Genomic DNA, 24,740 nt, shown 5'->3' on the forward strand with positions numbered 1-24,740 from the left:
AACTGGAGAGATCAGGTGCAGGCACTGTTTTAATGCAGGCACAGGCAGAATGGAGAATTCGAAGTTTAATACACCGGGAGTCCTCAAAAAAAACCTTAATCACTGAATCCATTAACTTTAAAGGCTTCTGTTAGAACTGGATATTTGAATAAAACAAGGAAACAAGGACAGGTAGAAAGGTCTGGCATCGTCCGCTTTTAGTCAAAACCTTCTTTCCACGCGTGTCTGTTAATGGTTACCGGAAAGGAGAACACAGCTAATGACGTTTGTTTAATTATCAATGAATCCTCATTAATGAGTAAGGTGCATGAGACCACTTCCCATAACCGTGAGCGGCTCTGTGGGATTGAGCTGTGCTTGTTTCCTGAAGGTCAGGCCACTGGGCGGGCTCCTTGGTGTTCGCTCCACCACACCTCAATGCATCCTCCAGCTCCTCTTTCCCCCGCTCAAAGGCACTTCATGAAGGCACTCCTCAGCCTTGCTCCCCCCAGTTCAAAGCCAAAGCCTCACGCTGCCTCACTCACCTTTCGAAACCTTCTTTTTCTCTTTTCGAAAACATGAGGTCACCCTGCCTCCCTGTCTTTGTTCCTGGTGCCTCAGCGCACACTCCACCGCCACACAGTCTCAGCACCTCCCTGGGCTGTCCCATATCTCCACGGACACCTGTGAACCCTTAGCCAAACTGATTTCATAACATGCTGCAGCACTAATACCCACTAGGGGTGGCTGGATACACTCTCTGGTGTATTCTGTGATTTATTCCTAGAGCAATAAATAATATATATATACACATTTTTACCGTGCCTTCCTGGACTCTGCTCTGCAGGCTCTTCTCTCAGGTCTCAGGATGTTAATGGGATTATGAGTTTGGTGGAGTATCATTAAAGAGTTGAAAGAGAGAGCAGGGGGAGGTGACCTCTGGCTGGGGACTGATCTCTGTACCATGTCCAAAACATCAGGCAGTTTGAGCAAAGGCCTTTAATCCTTTCTTGTACCCTTCACTCTCAATCTCATCAGCCAGCTTATTGTGTTCCCAAGTAGAAACTCTGACCCAAGAATTAAAGCCTTTTTTGGAGTGATATATAAAATAAAATATTTTTCTATTTTTTAAAGCTTTGAAAGTTTTCTAAGACTTAATAGGTTTCGTGATTCTTTACATGGTAATTCCAGGCTCTTAACTAAGCAGAACCCTTCAGCTGACAGAAATATTTTCACACATGGTTCAGTGGTTGAGCTACTGCAGCACAACTGTGGTTTCAAGACATTGTGGCCTGGTACTGTTTTGTTGGATTCTAAAAAAAATAGAGAAAAAAGAAGACAAACAAAAGATTTCTAACCTCAAGCCACCTTGGTTTTGACAGACCAGGATGTTCCAGATAAGCCTGACTGTGTTACAGGAAACTCAGGTTTTACTGTTATTACTTTATTGACAGCTTTGCAGCACCAATAGGTGCTAACTTTAACAGCCCTCAATCTGCCTCTGAAAGCTTTCAAAAGGGAGGTTTACGGGGCTTCAACTTTTAACACCAGGCCACCACATCTTCCTTTTACATTTCGTTATCAGATTGGCACCCACTCGCAGAGGACAAAGCCACAGGAGTCTACAAGATCCGCATGGAAATCACAAATAGTTTCATACAAACTCCGCGAGCTGTAAACGTGCAGGAAAAAAGGGAGCCAAGTCATTTGTTATCTTATTAATGATCACTCTAATTGCAATTGCAAGTGTTGACTTAGTGCTGCATGGTGGAGCAAGTCACACACGCGTGCAGATGTGCGCTCACAGTACAGATGAAGTGTCAGATACTGTATGTGCTATTCCTTTACTGCATGAACAGATAGCGCAGGGAATGTTACAGATATACCCAATCTAAACAACAGCACAGGAGGCAGGGGAGTCATTCGAATGCAGGCATTAGCTCATTTCAACACCTGCTAGGAACCAGATAAAATGCACCTAAAATACGGTGGGACAGCAGCCTGATACAATCCTGGGCAACAATAGCACACTTTTATTAACAAACCTCTGGGAATATGCAGATAGCGAGGTAACCTTGAGTACAAACAGCCAAACATTTCTATTGAGATTAATAGATGTCAAGCAGCGTTGTGAGAGGTTATAATTCAATCCAGCAGCTCTGATAACTCTATAAAGTCTGGCAGAAGAAATTACAGCCTGTAAACATTCCCTGTCAGGTTTTATTCTTACTATTATTAAGGTGGCGATTTTTTAGTGTTTCACATTTTACCTCGAACCTTTTTTTATTTATTTTTTTACAAAATAAAATGAATATTTTTTGTGTTCTCATCCAAAAGCACTGTACACATACAGTAGTAAGGAACCCACTTCACCCACTGCTGAAGAGCAGATCTCACCTGGGCGAGGGGCAGCAGGCATTCTGCTTCAGTAGCCCAGGAGCAGAAGGGAGATATTGCTTCGCCAATTGAATTAAAGGGTGACTTTAGGGCGAGCACATTGTACAAGCAGGGGCACAGGGGTTAACTACCCTAAATTATCACAAAAGCTGTGTTCCCGTTGACTTAACCGTATCGGCAAAGGCAAGATCTCTGATGGCTCTTGTTTTTGGGGTCAGTGTTGGCTGAGTAAAAGTCATAAATCCCTGAATGAAAGCCCACTTTTAACTTTGCAAAAATCTTGGACTTCTTGGAGGAATATTATAAAACCGGTCTTACAATGAAATTATTTTTGTTAATCACAAACCTTACTAACCTTATTCAAATTAGGTAATTTTCCGTCAAGCATCTGGGTGTCGTTTGGGCAGCTGGATTTTTCTGAAACGCTACCTCGCAAAATGCATATCTGAACCACGACGGAATTGAAACGGTTCAAAGCATAATATCAGCTTGCTCATTTGAAGCAATAGGGATAGCCACCACAGAGATCTCAATCATGCTCTGACAGCCAAGGAAATTCCACAGATTCCAGCCTAAGCCCTCTCCGTTGTAATGTTGTGCTTTTCTTTGCCGATTACGATGTGACCAAGAGGCTCAAGATCATCAGATGCAGCTATCTCTGAGGCCTTTGTCCACGCTTAGTTGAGGCCGTCTTGAATTACAGTCTTTGAAGAAAGGGTGTCCTTATTTGTTTTAGTCCCCCTCTGCTTCACACAGGGGTGAAGCGGCTCGTGTCACCGAACACTTGGCCTCAGCCAGACGGCCCAAGGGCAGGGCACGCCCCTCTCAGCGTGGCACGGTGGCCCTGTCGGACAGCCCCACCCGTTCAACCCCATGCAGGGAGTGGGAGCAGCCGTGAGAGTTGGGGACGAGTGAGAGGGTGTGTGTTTCCGCCCTAAGACCCTTCCCGCACAGCACATCCAGTCAGCGCTTGCGAGCTCTGGGGTCGCCGCTGTGCCCCTTCTCCGCGGGGCTCTGCAGTCCCAGAGTCCTCTCCCAGCAGAGCGCCTCTCTAATGCAGCCCTGTCATGTCGGATACAGCTGTTAATGAAGTGAGTGCAGCACTGCGCGGCTGAGGAGTGGAGAAGCAGCCTCACCATTTTCTGGGCTTTTACAGTAAATCAATTCCCATCATACAGAATAAAACCACTCGCTCTTAAAATGTTGACTCTGGGCCACTAATATAAAGCTTCCACTGCCAATGAAGACTTATTCTTTATGGCAGCATTAAATTTCCATGATTTCACAACCTTAGGCAAAACAGGACAGGAAAGTGTTGATGGTCACTAGTATTCCCTGTCTCTCCACATCTTATTGTCCCCCTTCAGATTCTCTTCAGATTCACTCTCCCTGTCATTTCCTATTTCCAGCTGCTCCTGCTGTTCTCCAATAAAGCCCATTTTCACACCCTTCCATTCCTCCTCCCTGGTTGATATTTCCTCTCTTTATTGGATGTTTTTGTTTTTTTTTCAGCTGGCTCCTCTACAGTACCTTTCACTGTGTCGAAGATTGATGAAAGACGGCCCGTATAACATCATTCCTGCTGGTACGCCGAAGGACAGGAGGCAAAGAGAATCTTATTCAAGAGTGGCGAATGCGTAAATAAATGGCCCAGCGCAGAAGTGAAATGGAAGAGGAGAAGGTGGAGACAGGTCCCAGCAGTAACGCCGGAACATGCTCACAACCCCAGCCATCCCGCTCTTTGAGAGCGGAACAACAGGGGATTTGTCAGCGGGAGCTATGTATTACAAGTGCACAAGCCAAGTCAGCCTGTTTGTCTGTGCTGCAGTCTGGGGACCCAATTAGCTGCAATAGGGGATAAAAAACTGGATCAAGGAATGTTTATAGGCTGTCTGATAGCTTCTTCTTTCTTGCAAGCATAAACATGTAAGGGATGCTTACCAATGAAAAGGCGGCCAATTGGCCAATCCAGCACTTTGAACTAGGCCCGTGAATACCTAATAGATCTAAGAATGTAATCCAGACATTTCTTGAAAGAAGTGAGGGTGTTGGCTTCAACAACATGGCTACAGTAGGTGACTTTGTTTCAGAATCCCACAACTGTTTTGCGAAGAGAAGTGCCTCCTTTTCCCGTTTTCTTTGTCAAATTCACTCTGCTGTAGTCAAGCGGCGAAGCTTCACATACCCAACTTTCATCTTGATGGGAAAGTCTCACTACTTGTCATTAAGGCCCAGAAAGCCAGACGCAATGCGCGCTGATTTGCAGCTGACACAGTGCCAACTCAAGCCGAGCAAATAACCTGCCCTGTCAAAACCAGGATATTATCTGCAGGTGTTGAAATTTAAAGAGCTTCCCTTCAGTTTTTTTGCATGCTGGAAAAAAAAATGAAATTGTGACAGTGATGTTTCAGTTAAATTAAATGACATTTATTAAATATTTTTAGACGCAATAGCAGTATATGACAGCCCACCAATTTCTTTGGTTTTTATTTCAAGAGCTTTGCATTTTCCACATCAAAAAAGCCAGACAGAACATCTATTCAATCAAAAGGAATGACAGGACAATATAAAAACAACAAAAAGCCTATGAAATCTATTATGGGCTATGGCTCTAGTAACTGCTAGAAAGACAACTCCACTTGAATATTTTACATGTATATATTATCTCCACTTATATCTGAAATCCATCTTTACTGAGCAAACAACGCCTCTGTCTGCATCCTGTATGCAGTATATACCATATGTAAAAACAACTCACATAACATTTAAGCTTTCTTGCACAGAGGTACGAGACGCATTTTGGATCAACCCACAGAGCAAGAGAAATAAAGCATAATGTCTAATCGGCATAATGGAGCATCAGATTCCAGATCCAAGCTGTGAGAGTGAGCTCACACCACATGAGGAAGAGAAAGCAGATTTGAAATGTTTTGAGTCCACAAAGCTTATCTCTGCAAGGTGCACCAAACCCTCAGAAATGAATAAATTCATATTTCTATAATTATAAATTCAATAAATAAACTTGCCTTTTCCCCCCTCACAGACATCAGGTTCCCTCACCTACTGGACCTCTAGATCCCACAAGTTGAAATGGATGATTTAAGATGACAAAGTGAACGACTTGAAAGGACAACACACTGTATTATCAGCTCGTGAAAGAGTGAGTACTTTCCTCCAACTGGGGCAAACACGTGCATTTGTTTTACTGTAGAGTAGGTACAGTACACTTTAAAAGTGGATTTTTATTGTTTACTCGGAAATGAGCTGGTGCTTTGAGCTCAGGTTCTTTTGCAGTGAAACAAGTGTATTGCCAAATGAAAATCAAAAATACGCCATAGTCAAAAAACAGTGACATTTTCGACAACACTCCACTGACATTATTATTCATATAATAACATTACTACTGACATAAAGCAAAGCAGTGGCACACCTAAAGAAAACTTGCCAATTAAATTACCCAATTAAATACTACTCCCACTGCAAACCGTTACAATCATCATTGATTTCTTCAGGATTACAATAATTGAATAGCTCAATGCAGCTTGGACTGTTCAGAAGGAAATTAAAACTTATGAAGAGCTGCTAAGAGATCTGAGCATTGCTGTTGCTATTGTTCCCCACTTTAAAAAAAATTGAAAGTTATTCTGGTTTGTCATCTAAAGGCTGGGTGAAGGATTTCACAGACCGAGTTGGACTTGCTAGCAGCACTGAGCTGTTAAATGTTAACCTTGGTAACAGTGATCACCTGATGGGCTCAACAGTGTATGATCACAGGCAATATCACCTGGGCATAACAGTGGCAGATAAATTCCTAACTACATAAACACTCCCTTTCTAACTCACACCAGCCACTCTTTGTTCTAGTCTCACCTGTCCCTATCCCCACCCTACTCCTCTACAATGTCTGTCCTATTCCTTCCTGTTTCCAAAACTCCTGCATTGAAATCATTAAAGAATACTCTTCCTCTCTTTTATTAACTACTTCAAGATTTTCAGCCGAAAACCTTCAACAGTAAAACTGAGTCTTCATTTTCTGATAAGTAAACTTTTAGAGGTTCTAAGATATAATACATGAAGTAAAATATTTTTTAAATACTTTTTTCCTAAAGGAAATTTAGCTAGAGGTTGCTTGGAGTTAAAAGTTTAAAAAGTTACCCTCCTTGTCGAAGTATTTGCTTTCTAAGATTTCAATTTTCCTGGGCGCAGAATGAAGGCAGAGACGGACACTGAAGTTGATTGCTTTCACATTAATAACGGCAGTAATTCCCAACCCTCTTTAAAAATTAAAGAGCTCTTTCGAGCTACAGTCAGTTTAACCCAAGCTGTACTGACAGCTGATGCTTTGTCTATGCTTGCTGTACATAAGTGATGTAAGCAATAAAGATCAACTACCTATCTCCCATGACCATGTGAGACAGACACAATGTCTGAAGGCCTTTACCATGTCCACACTGCTTTGGCCAGGAACAATTTCCTCATCTATGACCACTCACACATACAGTATATGATCCCTACCAAAGTCTTGAGAGGCAGAGAGTGAAGGGGCATGAGGGTGGGGGAGTTCTACAAAAGCAGGATTAAAAAGGGTTGATTTCAAGGAGAAAATGAGAGGTACAGTATGTTAGCCAATCTATATCAGCTACTAATGCACTTCACTGGGCGTGACACAGTGAGGGGTGAATTATTTTTGTCTAGTTGTTTATATCTTGCTCTGCTCCATCTCTCTTTCACTTTGCAAACCAAGGTTTATCACTCAAAGGGATGTGTCTCCTATCCAAAAGCCACCATGCAAATATGTAATAAGGATAGGACCAGGAAACTATTTTTGAATATATATGCGTTTCGTAGCACAGAAGCATGCAAAGTAACTCCTGCCATGCTGCTACGTTTAACTGACATTTTTGGCTGCAGAGCCCACAAAATGTTTCCAGGATCCCCACTGAAGAATGAAATACGACATTTGATTACCTACTGTACATATCAAACACCGTATCGATAAGAGCATTGTGAGAAGTGCCATGATCATTTGCCTTTCCTCTCCTATTCCTTTAATTTAACCTCTGTGAACCCTAATTAATTAGCAGATGTAGCTGTTCAGTTCAGCAATGCAGATTCTGTGCTCCTGCTTTGGGTTCACAGGAGTACCCAGCATTAATTGACTGTGAAGGAATTCTTAATGGGGTGGTAATTTAATATTATTGGATGCTCCAAAGTGTAAACATGTATCTGTGAGGCAGCTGCTTAATTGTGTGCAAGCCTGTCTAACCTGACAGCAAGAGTGATTGATCAGAAAACTGACAAGTTCAGTTTTTCTTTGCAAAAACATTTTGCTTTTGCCTAAAAAACAAATGTTTAAAACAGCGCAGCTGGGAGATAGCTAAACTAACACCTCTCTTTCAACTTGCTCACATACAAATTGAGTTGCTGAGCGAAGGCGTGAGGAAATTAATTAAAACAAGAATCATCCTGTGTTCTTCTGGTGGAGTTTAAACAGTCATTTGCATGTTGCTGATGGGGAATGTTTGGTTTATTAAAATGATTTCAGTTTCTAATTAAAAAACAGCATTTAGCCATGTTCATTTTACACTGCACATTTGCTTAGTTTATCAACTTTGAATCTTTTTTCAACTTTTCTCAAAAGTTATTCAAGGCCACATGCCAACAGCTTTCAAAATCAAGGTTATGTTCCAGACGTTGCTCGAATATTTTGATGAATAACTTGATTCATCTATGAATATTATTGTAATGTACTGTAGAGTCTGGGGCCTTTGTACCTAACAAAACAATAACAGCAAATATTTGTTTGGGTGAGCATATCCAAGGATCCAAGGATAGCAATGAATTGTAAACGTTCAGGCAATGGTCTTGACCGGAATGTGGACAGTTTTCCAATTGGAAAATTTCCCATAAATGTTCAGATGAAGATTGGAAAATAAGCTTATATCTGATTAAGCTGTTGCTGGCTTGTAGTAAGATACTGCTTGTGTAATCTGTTATTCTCATTATCTACCTGGCTAGGCTCATGCTTATGAAAAGCCACACACTATATTAGACATGTTAGAAGGTGTTAGCAGCACAGAAGTAGAGATCTTTTTATCCTCTGCTCAGAGGATGATAACTGATAGACTTAAGTAGTTTTTCTTTTTTATTTACCCATTGTTATTTATGGATACCTGTAAAACAAGCTGTGAGAAATGTAAGACATTTTTATGAGCTGTTTTCATAAAAAAGGCTATGTTTCATTTTCAATCCAATTAGAAATTTCTTGGGAAATGTGTAAAAACTCGAGGAAAATAATGTTTTTTAATTCAAAACCTGTTCTTTAAAATTGATCAAACCCTCCAACCATTCTGTACCGGTTATACATCCTCTATGGTTATGTAAAGAAACTATTGTCAGTCTCATCCTCTCAATCAAAAACCTATAGCATCAGTCACAGCGGTTTCCTTCACAGCATTTTTTTCATTTTTAATTCTTTTTTAAAATTCTGGCTTCTTTATAAGATCTGGATGTCCATCCAGAGCAATTAACAGATTTCTAGGCACTGTGCATATCTCTGTCCAAGTTTTCTGCAACAAAGTTGCCAACTGTGGCCTTAATGCTTTATCCCAGCACTTAAGACGTATCTGTTTCCTGCCATTATAGAACAGTTGTTCCCTCTGTAAATGGCTGCTGTGGGCATGCTTCAGGACCTCCCTGATATCAAGGTGCCAGTCATAATGGGATATTCTTCCATTGCAGAAACCGTGAAGGCCATGATTGAAAGACAGGGGAGAGGAAGTTAACTGCACACAATCAGAGGCAGATCTGGGACAGAAGCCCAGAATCTTTGGCTCACAGTGTCAAAGGAAGTAATCAGAAACAAACTTTAAAGGAAAGGGTCACTGCTGTAAAGCTACCTTATCTGTTGCCTTTAGTAGCCTAAGCACAAGTCACAAGCAGGTCTCTTGCAGCACAGATAGAGCCACTTGACAGCCAGCTGTCTCTTGACTGAAATCATGACATTGCACTGTTTTTCACAGCGAGCTTCAGCCTGTGAGCTCTCCAAAGAATCCTTGTGCTTTTTTAAAAAAATAATGCAACCATGCATTTTTACACAACAGAAAGATCAAGCCATAAAACACGAACACTGCAAATAAAACAGTTACACACTGAAGGAGAGTAGGTGAGGGCTCCCCTCTTCAGGAGACCAGGAAGAGAATCCGAGCCCAGGCTACAGTGGTTTCAGCACAATCGCATGAGAGGAAGAAAAAAAGTTTCTCTTTTTCTGTCTCTGTCAGTTTTCCCTGGCAGGGCTCTCTTTGCTGCCAGATAACAGAAGTTACAATTCTAGGAGTTCCTCCTCACCCAGCAACTGGATAACCTTCCATTCTTCACTTTCTAATGAAAAATACTGTTTTCTTTAATAAATTGTAGCTGCCTTCAGTCTACGCAATATGTCAGAATTACAAGGACATATTGTTAACAAAAGAATTGTTTTAAACACAAACAAACTTTTGCAGATGCAAGGTCAGGGGTGCTTGGAATCACCACTAGATTACATAAAAAGTTTAGGCATAAGATTATTATGATTATTATGTTATGACTACAGTGATTTTGAGATTATAATGGTTACCGTGTTATATTAAATATTACACTACAATTACACTATTAAATTACATTATCCTATTTTTTTTTCCAGATAGATTTCTTCCTGACATTTTTAACACATTCCATTCTGAAAGGACAGGTTTCAGTTTTATTAAAAGTTGAAAGTCTTAGAGTAGGTCCTTTTTACAGCAGCGGTTAATGGGAACGACATCACTAACAGTAACATCACTAAAATCTGCTGCACTCTGAGATGGGCACCGAGCCAGAAGAGTTTGATTAGTGAGGTTAAGGCACATTTTGATAGAACTCTGCAGAGAATCTCCCACTACAGATGCCAAATTATATTTGATCACATAGAAAACTGGACTGACAGTTTTTGAGTTGCAACCATTAAACTGTTAAGATTTTGTGATTTGTGAAGGTTGCTCTAAGACGCCAGAATGCCGGTATGCTGTCCAGGGTATATCCTGCCTTGTGACTGATTCTAGCCAGGATAAGCTCCGGTACCCTCACGACTCTGAATAGCATAAAAAAGCGGATGGAAAATGGATGGCTTTAAGGGTGCATTTTAAACACATAAATGTAATGCATTCTGCAGGGACTCCTGTTGTGCCAGTCTGTCTATGGGGGAGAGATGCCAAAGGGGTGCCACTGAGTCACTCTCCCTTTGTGAGCACGTGTAGGGGCAGTCCCTGAGGAGCAGCCAGGACAAGGAGAGCCCGAGAAAGCCTTCGAGAGATCAGAATCCACTCATCTCTTTCCTTGAAACCAATGAAATTACAGAACACATTTTCCAATAAACCAAACAATTCCAACAAACATAAACAATATTGTGTATTAATCATCCACATAAAAGTTCAAATCAATGGTGTTCCACATACCAGAGCATTTTCCATTTATTTCACTGTCCACAAAGCACAAACCGCACAACATCCTGCTGGATCTCTAACAGTTTGCACAGTGTGTGACTGTTACACTAAAGGCAAACAAAAAGATTCATATGCATTCATTACTTTTTCTCAAATAAACCAAGATTCCTAGTGAAGAATAAACAAAAGGTCAAGAAAAGGACCTTTAAGGTGGATACTGAGATACTGATACAATCTGCTCCCATCACTAAAACCCACACTAGATATTTGTCATGGATAATGTCAGAGGAAGACAAAGTTGTAGAAACATTCCAGTCCAGTTCCTTTCTTAGCCCTGCCTAGCACTGTAAAAGTGATGACTTTTCATAACACAGGGTGGAAAACAGCAGCTACAATGCAGGAATACAGCAGAGAACTGAGAGGACACCAGACTGAGACAGCATTGACAAAGAGAATAGGACACAAATAAGTCATAAATATCATTGCACAAGAAACAGCGTTAGGTTCCCCCAAACCAAGCAGAAAGACACTGCCACCAGCTCCAACCAAAACAAAACCGCCACCCTTGCATGGGCCCCAGCAAACTGTACTTATTGTGAGCGAGTCACCTTGGCCGGGCTTACATCAACATGGAAAAAGCCAAACTGCGCTTCTGTGATGGAAATCTGTCCTTTCAAATGGAAACACTGAAGCACAGATTCTCACTGCAGTCAAATGAAATTGTGCCACCGCACAGAGGGACTAAAACTGCAGCAGTTTTGATCTGATTTTTTTCTTTTGTGCTTGCCTGAAAAAAAACGAGCAAAGGGATTCAACTACAAAGGCAGAGGTAGAGAAGTGCCAGCTCATTACAAAATATGGCAAGCTGGGTCTTATACCTTTTAAAAACCCCGCAAAAAATATTTTCAATTTGCAATTTACTCTGCTGATCTATTTTTGGTTGGAATAGAGGATTGCTTTTTTCTTCACATTTTCTCAGTTTTTCAGAGTCAGGGAAGCAACACAGATGGTAGCTTGGCTTTCTCTGTCATGTGAAAATGAACAAGAGAGACAAAGGGAGGTTCAGTTCCTGATCTCTGGATTCTGTCACACACTCCCTGAGGAGTCAGACCTGTTGTGCCTCTGTGTGTGTCTCTGTGTGTGTGTTATTCATATACTTCACTGGTAGGCACCTGGACAGCAGCATTTGGTTTGTGTAAGGCGTGGTGTGCAGAGGTCAGGAGACCAGACAAACAAGAGGGCAGGTGCAGAAGGAGAATAAGAGAAGGATTGCCTGTCATATAGATAGAACAAGCAGACAGGACTTATTGAGGTACACAAACAGAGGATCCACCCCTCCATTTTCTAACAGTTTCATCCAATTCAGGGTTGTGGGGGAGCTGGAGCCTATCCCAGCAAGCAACAGGTGCAAGGCAGGATGTGATGCCAGTCCATCACAGGGCAAACACGGGGACACACGCACGTTAGTGTTGAGATCCAATTAATGTGTTAACTAATGGATAGACAAGGTGGAAGAGGGAACCTCCATGAGGAAAGTGAAGGTAAAGAATCCCAGAAGGGGTGAAATGACCGCACTTCAAACGTGGGAAAAAGCTTGCAGTAAGCAGTAAGCAGTAAGACGCCCTTGCCCTTCCCAGGTCTTTGCAGAATCCAGTTGCTCATCCCAACAGTTTAGCAGAAGAGGAAAGCAGCCCGCCATGTGACCTACCGGTGACGTTGACCTCCACCTGCCCTGAGCGGGTCCCGATGCTGTTGGTGGCGTCGCACACGTATGTTCCTGCCAGGTCATAGGTCACGGGCCCCTTGAAGAACAGAGTGTTGTTGCGGATCTCCACGTTGGTGGGCATGGATCCATTCAAACTGCATGGTGAAAAGTTCGCATTAAACACAAGCTCGATGAGGAATCACAGCTGCGGCGCTTCTGATCCTGTGGCTAAGCCCATATACACGTGATGGACATCGGAAATCATACGATATTGTGGTCTTGCTCCTAAGGCACCGAATCAGAATTTCAAAATGGGTTCGTAAAGTATAAAGAGTAATGCCAAAAAAGAAAACACGTTTGTACAAAATGAACACTAAGTGAACAATAAGCCTGCCATATTAAAGCACATAGCAAGCTCATTAACATAGGAGATGAAATCTAGGCACTTTGACAGCAAAGTAAGTTCATGATGTTGACTCAGGATGATGCGATTTGTTTGTTGTTCAAGAAATGTCTTTGAACTTTGTCTCCTGATACGGGACTGATGGCTCGCCTGCCTGCTGGTGAGGCTCTCAGTATCGGTGAGGTGCAAAGATAATAGTTTCTACTGTGATCACCTGTACTTTAGATTATACAGTGAAACCATGCACAACAGCTGCCTAAATTATCTCAGTTTCTGTCACCTTGGAGCCAGTTCAGCAAACTGAACTGAAAGTCGTGCCAGTCTAGTTGTGGGACTAGTTTCTACTTGCAAGAAAGCAGGTGTTTATAAGTACATACTTGCTAGGTTTTGTCAGAATCTGTATTTCTTTAGCATTCTGTTAGAATTGTGTTACAATTCTGATATATTCTGATGATTTATATCCAAAGACAACAAATAAAGCGATTACATTTTTAGGTATAAAAGACATGCATCACTCAAATCTTTACAAAATAACAAATAGCCACAATGGGTTGAATCATGATGAATTCCATCACTTTTTTGTAAAGGCTTAGAAATGCATCAATTCCTATAGTGTGAGCTGGTAATGTAACATTCAGGATAAACCTTCATGTATCGTTCTATGGTCAAAACATATGCATGTTTTAAAAACTTCAAGATTACATCAAAAGGGGCAGGTAAACATTGAACCTTTCCTGTTTTAGGACAATGCTGTATTCAATGCTGGACTTCACAGCTTAAACCAGGAAACTTCACTTCATACAGCAACCATAATATTCTATAAAAAATGCATAAATGTACTGGCAGCATTATCACTAGCGTAAGTACTCCAGTGATAAAACCTTTAACTTTAAACTTTGAATAGTGTAAATTGAAATAATTCTAGCAGTACCACACATGGGCACTGTCATGCCCAGCCGGTGCAGTGCCCATGCTTGGGAGATGGCAAACAGGATGCAGACACCCTGGAGACACTCACAGCTTCCACTGGTACACGGTGACGGGTGGGTTGGCATCAGCCTTGCAGTTGAGTTGTACGTCCTGCCGGTTGACAAACCAGTTGCCATCAAACCCTTCGATCACCACTTCGGGCTCGTCTGTGGACAGATGTTTATGTTAGTCTGCTGCTGACGGGCCCTGGGAGTCACTTTGCCAGTGGCTAGACATCCCTGCTCTTGCCTGGAAAATCATTATTATATCAGCACATCACTATCAATAACCACTTTACCCAGTACAGGGCCGCGCAGGAGCCAGAGCTCATCCCGGAAAGCAACAGGCTCAGTCTGCGTCAGTTCCAGGGCAGGCACAGTCGTGACACATCACAGTTTCCCAGCAGCCATATAACCCACCAGCTGGTCTTTCGACTGCGGATCACCCAGAGGAATCCCCGGAGGACACGGGGAGAACATACCAACTACACGCAGACAGCACCCTGGGCCCAGGGCCCAATGCTAACCTCTGGGCCACTGTGCAGCCCCTGCTAAGTCCATCATCTTTAGTCTTAATTTTAAGATGCCCGTATTTTTTTCCAAGCTTATATGCCACCAATTAGAAAACCGACTCCTTTTCCCACTTGGAAAAGCTCATTTAAAGCGTCACTCCTCGTTTGACATGTCACAAACCCACACAGTGCATGACAGGCAAGTAAGAATCGAGGAGGTCAGGGGAGAAATTGTTTTCAAGGAAGCCAAAGAGTGCCTGAACAGCTAATCCTAAACCAGTGCTGGCAGTGCTCAGCCAACTGCACACTGCTGTTGGGGGAATTGCAGTCGGCTAGTGACATGACCCAGGCTCAGGCATCTGACATCTGGACCTAACCCTGTTAACCTTTAATAGCACCACTTGTGATCACTTGTGTTGTTACAGCTGACAACACAGCTGCTCACACTGTCACCAGTTTCATTCCAAATAACAGAAGGCCAAGCAGCTAAAAGTGCTCAGCTTGACTGCTGAAAACTACAAGATTAAACAAGCCTACACTTTGTACTTGATTCTTTCTGTTCAATATGAATTAAAGACTAATGCATAAATATTTTCCATACAAATGTGTTCTTTTTTATCTTCTAGGGCATCTTCCTGTTTTATCAAGGCCAACTTTGTGCAATCATGATAAAAAAACACCCGAAAACAAACACTTTGAAGCAGCATGAAAGAAAACATGGGTTTATGAGTCTGGATGCACATCTTTGAGCAATTTCTTGAATATGATGGGAACGGTAGCCCAGCATGTCAAGCAGAAAAATGCTGTAACCTTATGAAAGAGTCACACAAACGGTAGCTACACTTCCTAGCTCACTGGATCGAATGTGAGGTGGATGTTTGTAAATGTGGCAATACAGGTGTGCATAGAAGATAAAAAGATGGCGACAGTATGCCAAATCCATATCACACAAAAACTGAAAGGCACTAGGTACCATGCTGAATAGTGCTATACAGTCACTATAACTTACTTTACTGTTCTATTCTTAATTTCATTGCTTTGTACTGTGCTGTGAAGTACTGTAGTCCGATGTAACATGCTGTATGGTATAGTACTGTGCTGAATTTGTGAGCACAGTGGCATAGTGGTTTTCTTGCCTCTTGGCCACTGGGTTCCACTCCTAGGGAGCTACCAGCATGTAGTTTGCACATTCTCCTCGTGTTCGTCTGGGTTTCCTCTAGGGGCTCCGGTTTCCTCCCACAGTCCAGAGATACACAGGTAGATTAATTGGTTTCTGGGGAAACTGGCCCTTGTTCGAGTGTGTGTATGCTTGTGTCTGTGAGTCTGCTCATCCAGGGAGCCGCCTACATTCACCCAATGTTTCCCAGGACAGGCTCAGGGCCGCCACGGTCCTGGGTTCGATAAGCGGTTACTGGAAGTGCTGTGCTGCTGAGATGAGATGTCCTGAACTTAACTTTCCCGCCACTCCTACAGTGGCTCGCAACATGTCTCCCACATCAGGAGGAGGCGGGGTGACTCTTACACTGCACGTTGAGCGTGACGCTGTCGGAAATCTTCTCGTTGCGGTAGGTGACGATGCAGGTGAGCTTCTGCCGGTGGGTGTCGCGGCTGGGTACCAGCACGTAGTCGCTGTGCACAGTGACGGTCCCGTTGGCGTTCTGCGTCTCCTGGAAGGTGGGCTCGCCCTTCAGCCGGGTGTCCCAGGTGATGACGCTGGGGGGCTTCCCGTTGGCCGAGAGGCAGGTGGCCACCGTCATCTTGCTGGGCCGCGAGCGAGCCACGATGGTGGGGGAGGTCAGGGTCATCCGAGTGGTGGGCCGAGCTAGACACACAACGCAACAAGACAAAACGGGTCAGAAAAAAATCGGACCAATAACCTCTGCAGAACCTGAGGGCTAAAATGCTGTCGTACTGTGTTTGTTTCTTTACTTCTTTATAACAAAGGGAGGTGTAATGCCTAAATTATACTGAACATATAATCTGCTTAATGCTCAAGGGGGAGCTGCATCAGCATGCTTTGGCTGCAGAGGAAGACGTCAAGGTTTATACTGAAAAGCAGAAAAAAGAAACATGGCATTTTACCCTCCTTCAGGTGTGAGGCAGCCTCTGGGTTGTGTATTTTTATAGACATAGTGTTTCATAGTGTTTCTTCTTTCTACATTTCAGCATGGAATTAACCTTTACTTGTTCCTGTTTCATGTTTATGGCTACACACTCATATTTCTAATACTGTACATGTTGATCGGACATTGAAACAGGTTCTTGATATCTGTCTCCTTGATAGTATTAAAGATTAGAGTGAAGTAGAGCCTGCTGAAACTCATGGACTGTAGAATTATGTGACAAAAGATTTCATTAAAAAAAGAAAGAGGTCAAATACAGGTGATTAAGTAAACTGTTGCAAAAACCAGCTGCACCATAGCTATGAGTAAAAATAGAGTCATTTATGAATGTATTTTTGTGCACAAGTAACTTTGTGCTGCAGATCAATGTCTATGCTTGAGTCTCAGTCACTGCAGACCAGAAACAACGAATTTAGCTGAGGCGTTTAAGAGATGCTGAAGAGCGATTCAGAGCTCCGACTGCTGTATTATGACCAGTCTGCGGGAGGCTTTCTGACACACACCCTGCTTTGAGTTGACAAGAAGTACTGGCAATAGGGACCACTTAAGCCAAACGCTTTCCCCTGCCAGCTTAACAGAAAAACACCAGCACTTGATTTCTAATTAGATATCTCTAATGAGACTCAACGCCTAACCTTTTCAAAAAGCTGCCTCTTGGTTAGTTAAACTGTATAACAGTTTCCATGCCTGGGACAAAGGGATTGCATTGCTTCAGGCAAGATTCTGAAAAATCATGAAAAAATGAATTATTGATTTTTTTAAGTTTGTTCTACACTAATGCAAAGGCAATCAATTTGTGCTCTATCCGTCCACAGGGGAACACTTTAAATGACTAAATAATTTTTGGCTGTTTCAGAATAAAAAAAAACGGGGTTGTTTATGCAAATGTATGGATTTACTTTTGTGGTGCATTTATTGAGAGTAAAAACCGTGCAGTGAAACAGCTAACTATGTCACAGAATATAACATTTAATTTCTGGAATTACATTTAGGAAGAACTGCTGGGATAGTAGACCTTAGTGCTTCTCCACTTAAACAGTAGATTTGGAGTCATTCACCTTCTAAATCATCCTTAACTAAATGTTTAACTGAAAACCAACAATAACTAAAGCTCCCGGACACCTTACTGTTTACTTTACCTATGCCCTCGGCTCTCCCCAATATCCTGCATTGGATAAAGCGCTTAGAAACTGGGGGGATGGACATATTGCGCACAGAGAAGTTTTGATGTGCAGTGTATATTAATGTTCAGCCATATGAAGTGCAGCTATGAGGCTTTATAGGTGTTATAGATGGTGGCCTCACAGATAAGAAAATTGATAATCTCTTACGTTTTACTCGAGCCCATTTGTCTTGGATTGGGGAGAACAATGTAATCGGCAAAAAAAACCCAACTAATTTCTACGGTGTGTAAAGATGTTAAGCACCACAGATTTCAAAATCAACCTTTAATCCAGCTACGAGTGCTCTCAGCTCAGCAGCATGTCACGGGGCTGCCTTGCAGAGCTCTTCTTCTCTTCCTTGTCCCCTCGGAGGAGCAGTTCCATATCACCCGAAAGGGCGTGGCGCCCGGGGACTTACCGAACACGGTGAGGTTGACCTGGTTCTCGCGGTTGCCGGCCGGGAAGGTGGCGTACTCGCAGATGTAGGCGGCCTCGTCGGACAGCCGCAGGCCGGAGAAGGTGATGGTGGTGTCCTCCAGGGAGGGGGTGCGGTACCTCACGGCCGGGTTCTTGAAGCTCACACGGTCCTTGAACGGCGGCAGCACGGACACGCCCATGGTGGGGTTGGCGATGGCCACGTTCTGCTTGGTGCCGTTGAGGAACTTCTGCCAGGTGACCTGGGAGATCTTCACCGGGGGGTTGCTGTTGGCGAAGGTGCAGCGCAGCTCCACCTGCTGGCCCACAAAGCCCGACTTGGTGGCGTCCATCTGCACCACCTGTGCCCTGAGCCCTGCGGAGCACAAGACACCAGCGGGGATGAGTCAACGGGTCATGTGAGGAAAAAAATCAATGCAAAGAGGTATCACCCTCCGCCCATTCTTCTCCAACACAGAGCAGCATTTCACATTCCAAAAGGACACTCTCTTTCAAGAAGGACTGAGCTGTGACGTGAGTTTTAATTCATTTTGGGAATAAATCAAGCATTCGTGTGCAAATGCTTGGGGTGGTGGCATACTATTGTATTGGCTCTTTTATTATTATCAATGCTTATTAGGGCTACTGTGGAAACTGCATCAGTGAAAGAGATTTCTGATTGTTGATCGTTGACAGCACTGAACAACAGACAAAAATGCTTCTGTGACCACTGATCACTCCTTCGCTTCATCAAATTGTAAGAGGGGACTTAGCAGCTTAATTGTCTAGTGTATACTTGCTTTGTTTTGTTAATTGTTTATTCACTTCACTGAAGCTGTCTTGCAAAAAATGTTTTTTTCCTGTTAAGGTGCCCCGGATATAAATATTTTAATCAATTAATAACAATAAAAAAAACATTTTTTAATTCAATCTTTTTTACATCAGGGACAACTGTGCTTAAATGCCATCTGTCATGACTGGCAGCACCCCAGATGAAAAAGAGCTAACCATATCTAACCCCTCTCACTCTGAATCCTTCTGATCTGATTCCTGTCTCTCACATACTGTAGTGCAATGGTTGCTTTCAAAAACCATATCTCTCTAGCTTTTATGGCTTCTCTGATATAATATGCAACAGCTGTCCTCTGTCAAGCTCTAGGGTATAACACACAGCTTCTCTTGCCACCCCTTCCTTCACTCTCCAGTTCTCTGATTAATGATAAGTCTACTACCCTCTCCCTCAGCTCAGATTCTGTTGTAATACAGGGCTATTGTCACAACTCCCTACCTTCGCTCTAAGGTTCTGTACTAGAGATCTCAAACTCCCATCACTCTCTCCACCTGCCACCCCCAGCCTCCATGATGTCCTCTAACTCTCCATCACTCTACAAAATCCAGCTATATGCCATTTCTCACCCCTTCCTAATGTCCAACGTTCTTAATACGGTTAAATTTAAGGAGCCATTATTCACTCTACCGTCTCGGTTTTAATTGGGTTGGAAGTATTCCAGAACGGCAATCACAAACTATCTCGAGTAGCACAGACTCCCTTGAGATGTGCTATTATGTGGCCAGATTGAAGATGAAATGGGCCACACCCTTTCACTCAGGGACTGGGGTGAAAGAATCAAAGACCAACTGTTGTTGTTTTTTTGCGTTATTCTTTTTGTCCTCAGTTTATCTACACCAACGGAAAAGAATATATATTTCCGTGAACCCTGTAAGAGGATTGCAGTCATTTGCTCCACGTAGTGTATTCAGACCCCCTGGTTCACATGCTAGAATCTGGGAGGAGGGGAGCAGGCAAGTCTGTAAATTACAGTGCTCCATCTTAAATACACAGATCTTCGACAGCCATTGCCACAATATCCACATTAGCAAGATGTTTTGTTTTTCTGTGAATCTTGCAGGGAGTTGTGTCTTGGATTATCTACAAACATGTAGACAAAAGGAGAAGTTGCAAATAAGGGGATAACACTCAATCAGCCTTGCGGTTGGGTCACATGCTTAGTCTGCACAGATACACAGTCACACACAAAAAAGTTTTGCGCTGAATTAAATTTCAATCCCACTGATTTTCGATCCAGGCAAAGGGCTCCTTTACAGCCTTCCAGGTGACTTAAAACATCTACCTGGATCATAATGAGATTAGTTTTAAACACAGAAGCCTACAAATGGGATACTTACAAAGACGCTCCATCTGCTGGGACAGTGACAGGCTGATCGAACTGATCTTTTAGTACAACAAGCTAAACCTCTGATCAGATTGAGGGCATGGATAATGGAAACCTGCACACAGCTGCGTGGGGGCCTGTGTGCGTTTGTATTGTGTATGCTTCAGCGTCTGTTTGCACAGTGTGTGGACATGTGAGGGGATTCAGAAATGTATCCAAAGGTACTTAGGTAAGCAACTCAGGCGTGACAGTGCTCAGCCTTAACCTTGACTACATCAATGTCAGTGAGTAGAGCGAAGAAGAACTCCTTAAAACGTTTCTCCTCAAGCTTTCAATTGCTAAGTTAAAAAGGTCTGTGACATGAACAGCAGGTAATCTGGCATTATCAATTATTTCTGAGTGTGTGGGGATATTTGTGTTGGTAGAGGTGGGTACAGTATTTTGTAATACTTCCTTTTAGACACAAGAGACCGATGGTTTCCACACACACACACCTAGCACGCTCTCAAATAACATCAGCTCCCGGCACAGGCTTCACACCCTTTCAATTACATATCTCTGTTTTTTCTGATCCTCATACCTCCTGTGCACCTGCTCTCGTTCAAGGGAAATAAGATTCACTGCAACCTGATAATTCTATAAGAGGGCTAGGATGCTTTTCTGTTAAATTTTCCATCCACAGTCTCTAAACAGCACCAGGGACGTGCATATTTGCTTGCTCAGCGACATCAGATTGACTGATTGACTGCCTGGTTTTGAGAAGAGCAACAGGCAGCCTTGTCCACTCTCCCTCGGAAGCTCAGCAGTGCCCCAGGAGGAACTGCAAGAGTGTGTCAAGTGGAACGGACCTAAGAACCGAGGCTTTCAGAAAATATTAATTAATATTATTCTCAGCATGGTTATTCTTGTCGATGACAATCATAGCAGTAGTACGGCAGTACTCATGAAACACATGAAACTTTGCCTTTGGGTCCATCTCTGCCTCCCCTTTTCAATGGTGCCCAGCTGAAGAAGATCCACTCTTCGAGGATGAACTATGGGCTGTCTGGTCCCACCAACACCCAGCTATCTGGCACCAGCTGGGAGCACGTTAAGGCTGGCCTTTGTGGTTATCCCTCTGCCTTCCCTTTCTGACAGAACCCAAGGATGGATGGACATGGGGGTGCCAAGATGTGACCCCTTTCCCACCTAGGGGTTAATTTATGCCAGGGAGTTCCAGAAGATATCTCTTCCAGATGTTTTCCAGAAGTGCACGTTTTGGTTCAGGGATTGAAACCTGCCAAACTCAGAATCATCTTCAAGTTAAAATACATCTTACACATTTTTTGCGTCCAATTTCCTAAAATAATTGTCGCCTCATCCTATTGCAATTGAGCTTAACGGTTAGAAAGATTTACGAACCTTTTAAGGTTCTTGAGGGAATAATAACGTTCATATGAAGACAATGAAATTTACCAATGAAATAAAGCACACTGGAAGAGGTTAAACACAAGGATATGCAGGAAGAGGCTGACTGCATTTCAGAAGGGTGTCTTAATATCCACTTAAACAGTATGTAACTATTACTGTAACAGCATGTTACAATTTACTTAGCTGTGTATGGCGTTAACTTATTACAATTCCAAAAATGTTCTAGCTTAGGAAAAGGCATTCACAAAATGTCTAATAAGAAGGTGTGATTTAAACTGCTGCCGAAGAACTCCATCAAGGGGCACAAGGAGACAAGGGGCATTGGTCTTGATCACATTGCCCCTCAAAATCTCACGTTCCAGATCTTCTTGTTATGAAAGCCTGCACACCTCGCAGGGCTGCCCTTGCCTGGGCCATCGATGGGCTCTTGGAAGAATGTAGGGGGAGGGAGGAGCTGTAATCAGAGGAGCGACAGGCATACTCTTAATGAGGAAGGAGCCGAGCTGGGGGGAAGGGACTGAGAGACTCCCCCAGGCTCGACCACATGACGACACCCTGGACCCCCCCCCCCCCCCCCTCTCCCCACACACACCTTTCGTTTCGCGCCCACACCCTTTCAACCACCGCTTGAGACTGCTGGGTAAGAAACACCATTGTTCGGGTTCATGTGTGGCACCCTCCTGAAATATTAATCCATCCATTTTCTAACCGCTTCTTCCAATTCGGGGTCACAGGTGGTTTAAGCAACAGGCACAAGGCGGGGAAATGATGACAAATACACTTTGGTGCTGTCGGGATCACTACATGCAGGCAGTCACAGTGACAGTGACTAAGGATGTGCTATCTTCCATTCACACATCTGGGCTGGGGTCAGGCAGAGAGCGTGCAACACAGAAATAACTTTGTGAGCTCAACTCAGATGACCTTCAGACCTGCTCGGGCATGTTACAGACAGCATGTCCTTTGGTCTTCAGACATGATACTGTTTCCAGGCCTGGGAATCAACAACATCTTATGAAATGATGATGATATTTTGAATGAATGTGCATTTAATAGATATTTATACAATGTTAACTCAACAGAAAATCATGTTACTTCATGTAACATTTTCTACATTAAGACTAGATGCGATTACTATGAAATGCCGCTTAAACGTACCAAGGCCTGTGCCCGTTAACATTTCTGATATTAAGGGGATTGCTTTTAGTCTTTTTGTATTTTGTTAAAATTAATTAACAAAAGCATCATATAATACATCTTGCACTAATCACTGACCACCATTGGAAAGAGCCCAGATGTTAATAGAACATGACTCAGTGACTGTAGCCTTTGTGAAAGATCAACAAGTCACAATAATGGCCTTACATTCCCACTCTTTAAAAGTCTCCTTTTTAAAGCCCTATGCTCACTCATTTAACTGAGGTTTTGAAGACGGTTTTCCAAATGTCAGCTACCATGTCCTCAGAAAACACAAGAAAATCCACCTTATCGCCTGTTTCTCCATTTCCAGTGATTCATTAAATATAATTGGTCTTTGCCTTGCTTCCCACCACAAGATCTAAAAATCTCTTCTCTGCCAAGCCCCATGATATTCTGCACAAGGAAAAAGTGCTTTTTCACAGACCATGAGCTCAAGGATTAATCTGCGTTTTTTCCTATTTCTCTTTATTTCTCCCTCAGCAGCATTAAACTACCACAGATGTCACAGGTGCAGTCACTATGACTTTAATTGGAAACAGATTTATTCAACAAAATATGAATACACTCACATACAGTATATACTGTATATATATACATATGAAGTAAGTGTCAGTGTGCATTGGCTGTAAGGGATAATTCCACCCTGAAAAGTAAAAAGAAGAATCACAACATTTCGGCTGTTGAGCCTTTGGGTTTCTTGGAAGAAACCCGAGGAAGAGTCAACAGCCAAAACAAAACACAGTTTCTTCTCTATTCATATACGTACAGCTCTTTGTTACGGTCAGAGGATTTTGAATAGGCCGGCCAGGGGTTGAATTCAATCCACTGCAGTGAAATACAGCCACAAGAGTGATTTCTCATGTGCAGATTGGTAAAGGGAAGGATCGGATCGTTTCTTACACAGAAATTCGAACGAGAAACACGAGCTAGGGAGGGAAGGACACGCCGGTGTCAATGTTTTTCCATCTCTCCTGCAGAGCTCCAGCCCAGTGCTGCCAGGGACACTCAGCATTGTGCTGTGTCGGAGAATAGCTCTTTTCTACAGGCCAGCTTTAATAAAGCCCCACTTCCCACAGGGAGGCTGGCTGCCCCGCGGTCTGCCATCCTATTCAGAGACGCGCGGGCGGAAAGGGGAGCCTGGTGTGTGACTGGCAGTCTGTCTCTGCCGCTGCAGATCCCACCCCAGGCACCTGGCAGAGCCCCTCGACAAACACTGGGCCCCAGCACCTTCACCCCCAATCCCCCTGAGCTCCGTTTCTTGAAGTCAACGGCGGCCAGGCAAGACATCGACCTGAATTAGAATCAAAATGTCCAACCACCTGTCATTCTCAAACTATAGATCTCAGACTTGAAGGATTCTGCTGCCTGAAAAAAAGACGAATCCCCTTCTGAGCAAAAGCCCGTTGTTGTCGTGCAGGTTTGTACTATGTACGTATACAATAGCAGAGATTTTGATTGAACCTGGTACAAGAGCTGCCTAACGTGTCTTGTTCTAGCACGTCTCTCAGAGCCATTTGCATCTCTAGCTTTTTCCACCCCGCCTGCATCAACACAAGAGTTCCTCTGTACCTCCTCTGTCATAACGGAGAGTACGTCTCGCGAGCACCTAATGCAGGGATCGCCGCGCATGCCAGTGGCGGTGGGGCGAGAACAAGAAAACGGGTTCACTTTTGTGTGCTGTTTCCGCTGGGCATTCATTTGCAAAGTGATGGTAGCGGAAGTTGTGCTCTTTTGCTCCGTGCAAATTACCCAGCCACAGGCCCAGGGGGTGCAGAGAGCTTGCCACTGAGTCAGCTCTGGTGCACAGCACCGCCTCCTGCTCTCGGCTGCAGC

General features: G+C 43.3%; 1 protein-coding gene across 2 annotated transcripts in view; it reads right to left on the bottom strand.

Annotated features, from left to right (window-relative positions):
* The window catches only part of LOC148816898 (nectin 1b-like), a 191,197-nt gene that overhangs the window by 98,272 nt on the left and 68,185 nt on the right, over window positions 1-24,740 (bottom strand). For both annotated transcript variants that reach the window (XM_088939622.1, XM_088939621.1), the window contains exons 2-5: window positions 18,128-18,499; window positions 15,946-16,245; window positions 13,962-14,079; window positions 12,544-12,695 (exon numbers count right to left, since the gene is read on the bottom strand). In XM_088939622.1, the coding sequence (XP_088795748.1) occupies window positions 12,544-12,695; window positions 13,962-14,079; window positions 15,946-16,245; window positions 18,128-18,499 (942 nt within the window). The remainder of the gene's footprint in view (window positions 1-12,543; window positions 12,696-13,961; window positions 14,080-15,945; window positions 16,246-18,127; window positions 18,500-24,740) is intronic.

This window comes from Atractosteus spatula, chromosome 22 (assembly GCF_055471065.1).
Source record: "Atractosteus spatula isolate fAtrSpa1 chromosome 22, fAtrSpa1.hap1, whole genome shotgun sequence".
NCBI classification, from domain to species: domain Eukaryota; kingdom Metazoa; phylum Chordata; class Actinopteri; order Semionotiformes; family Lepisosteidae; genus Atractosteus; species Atractosteus spatula.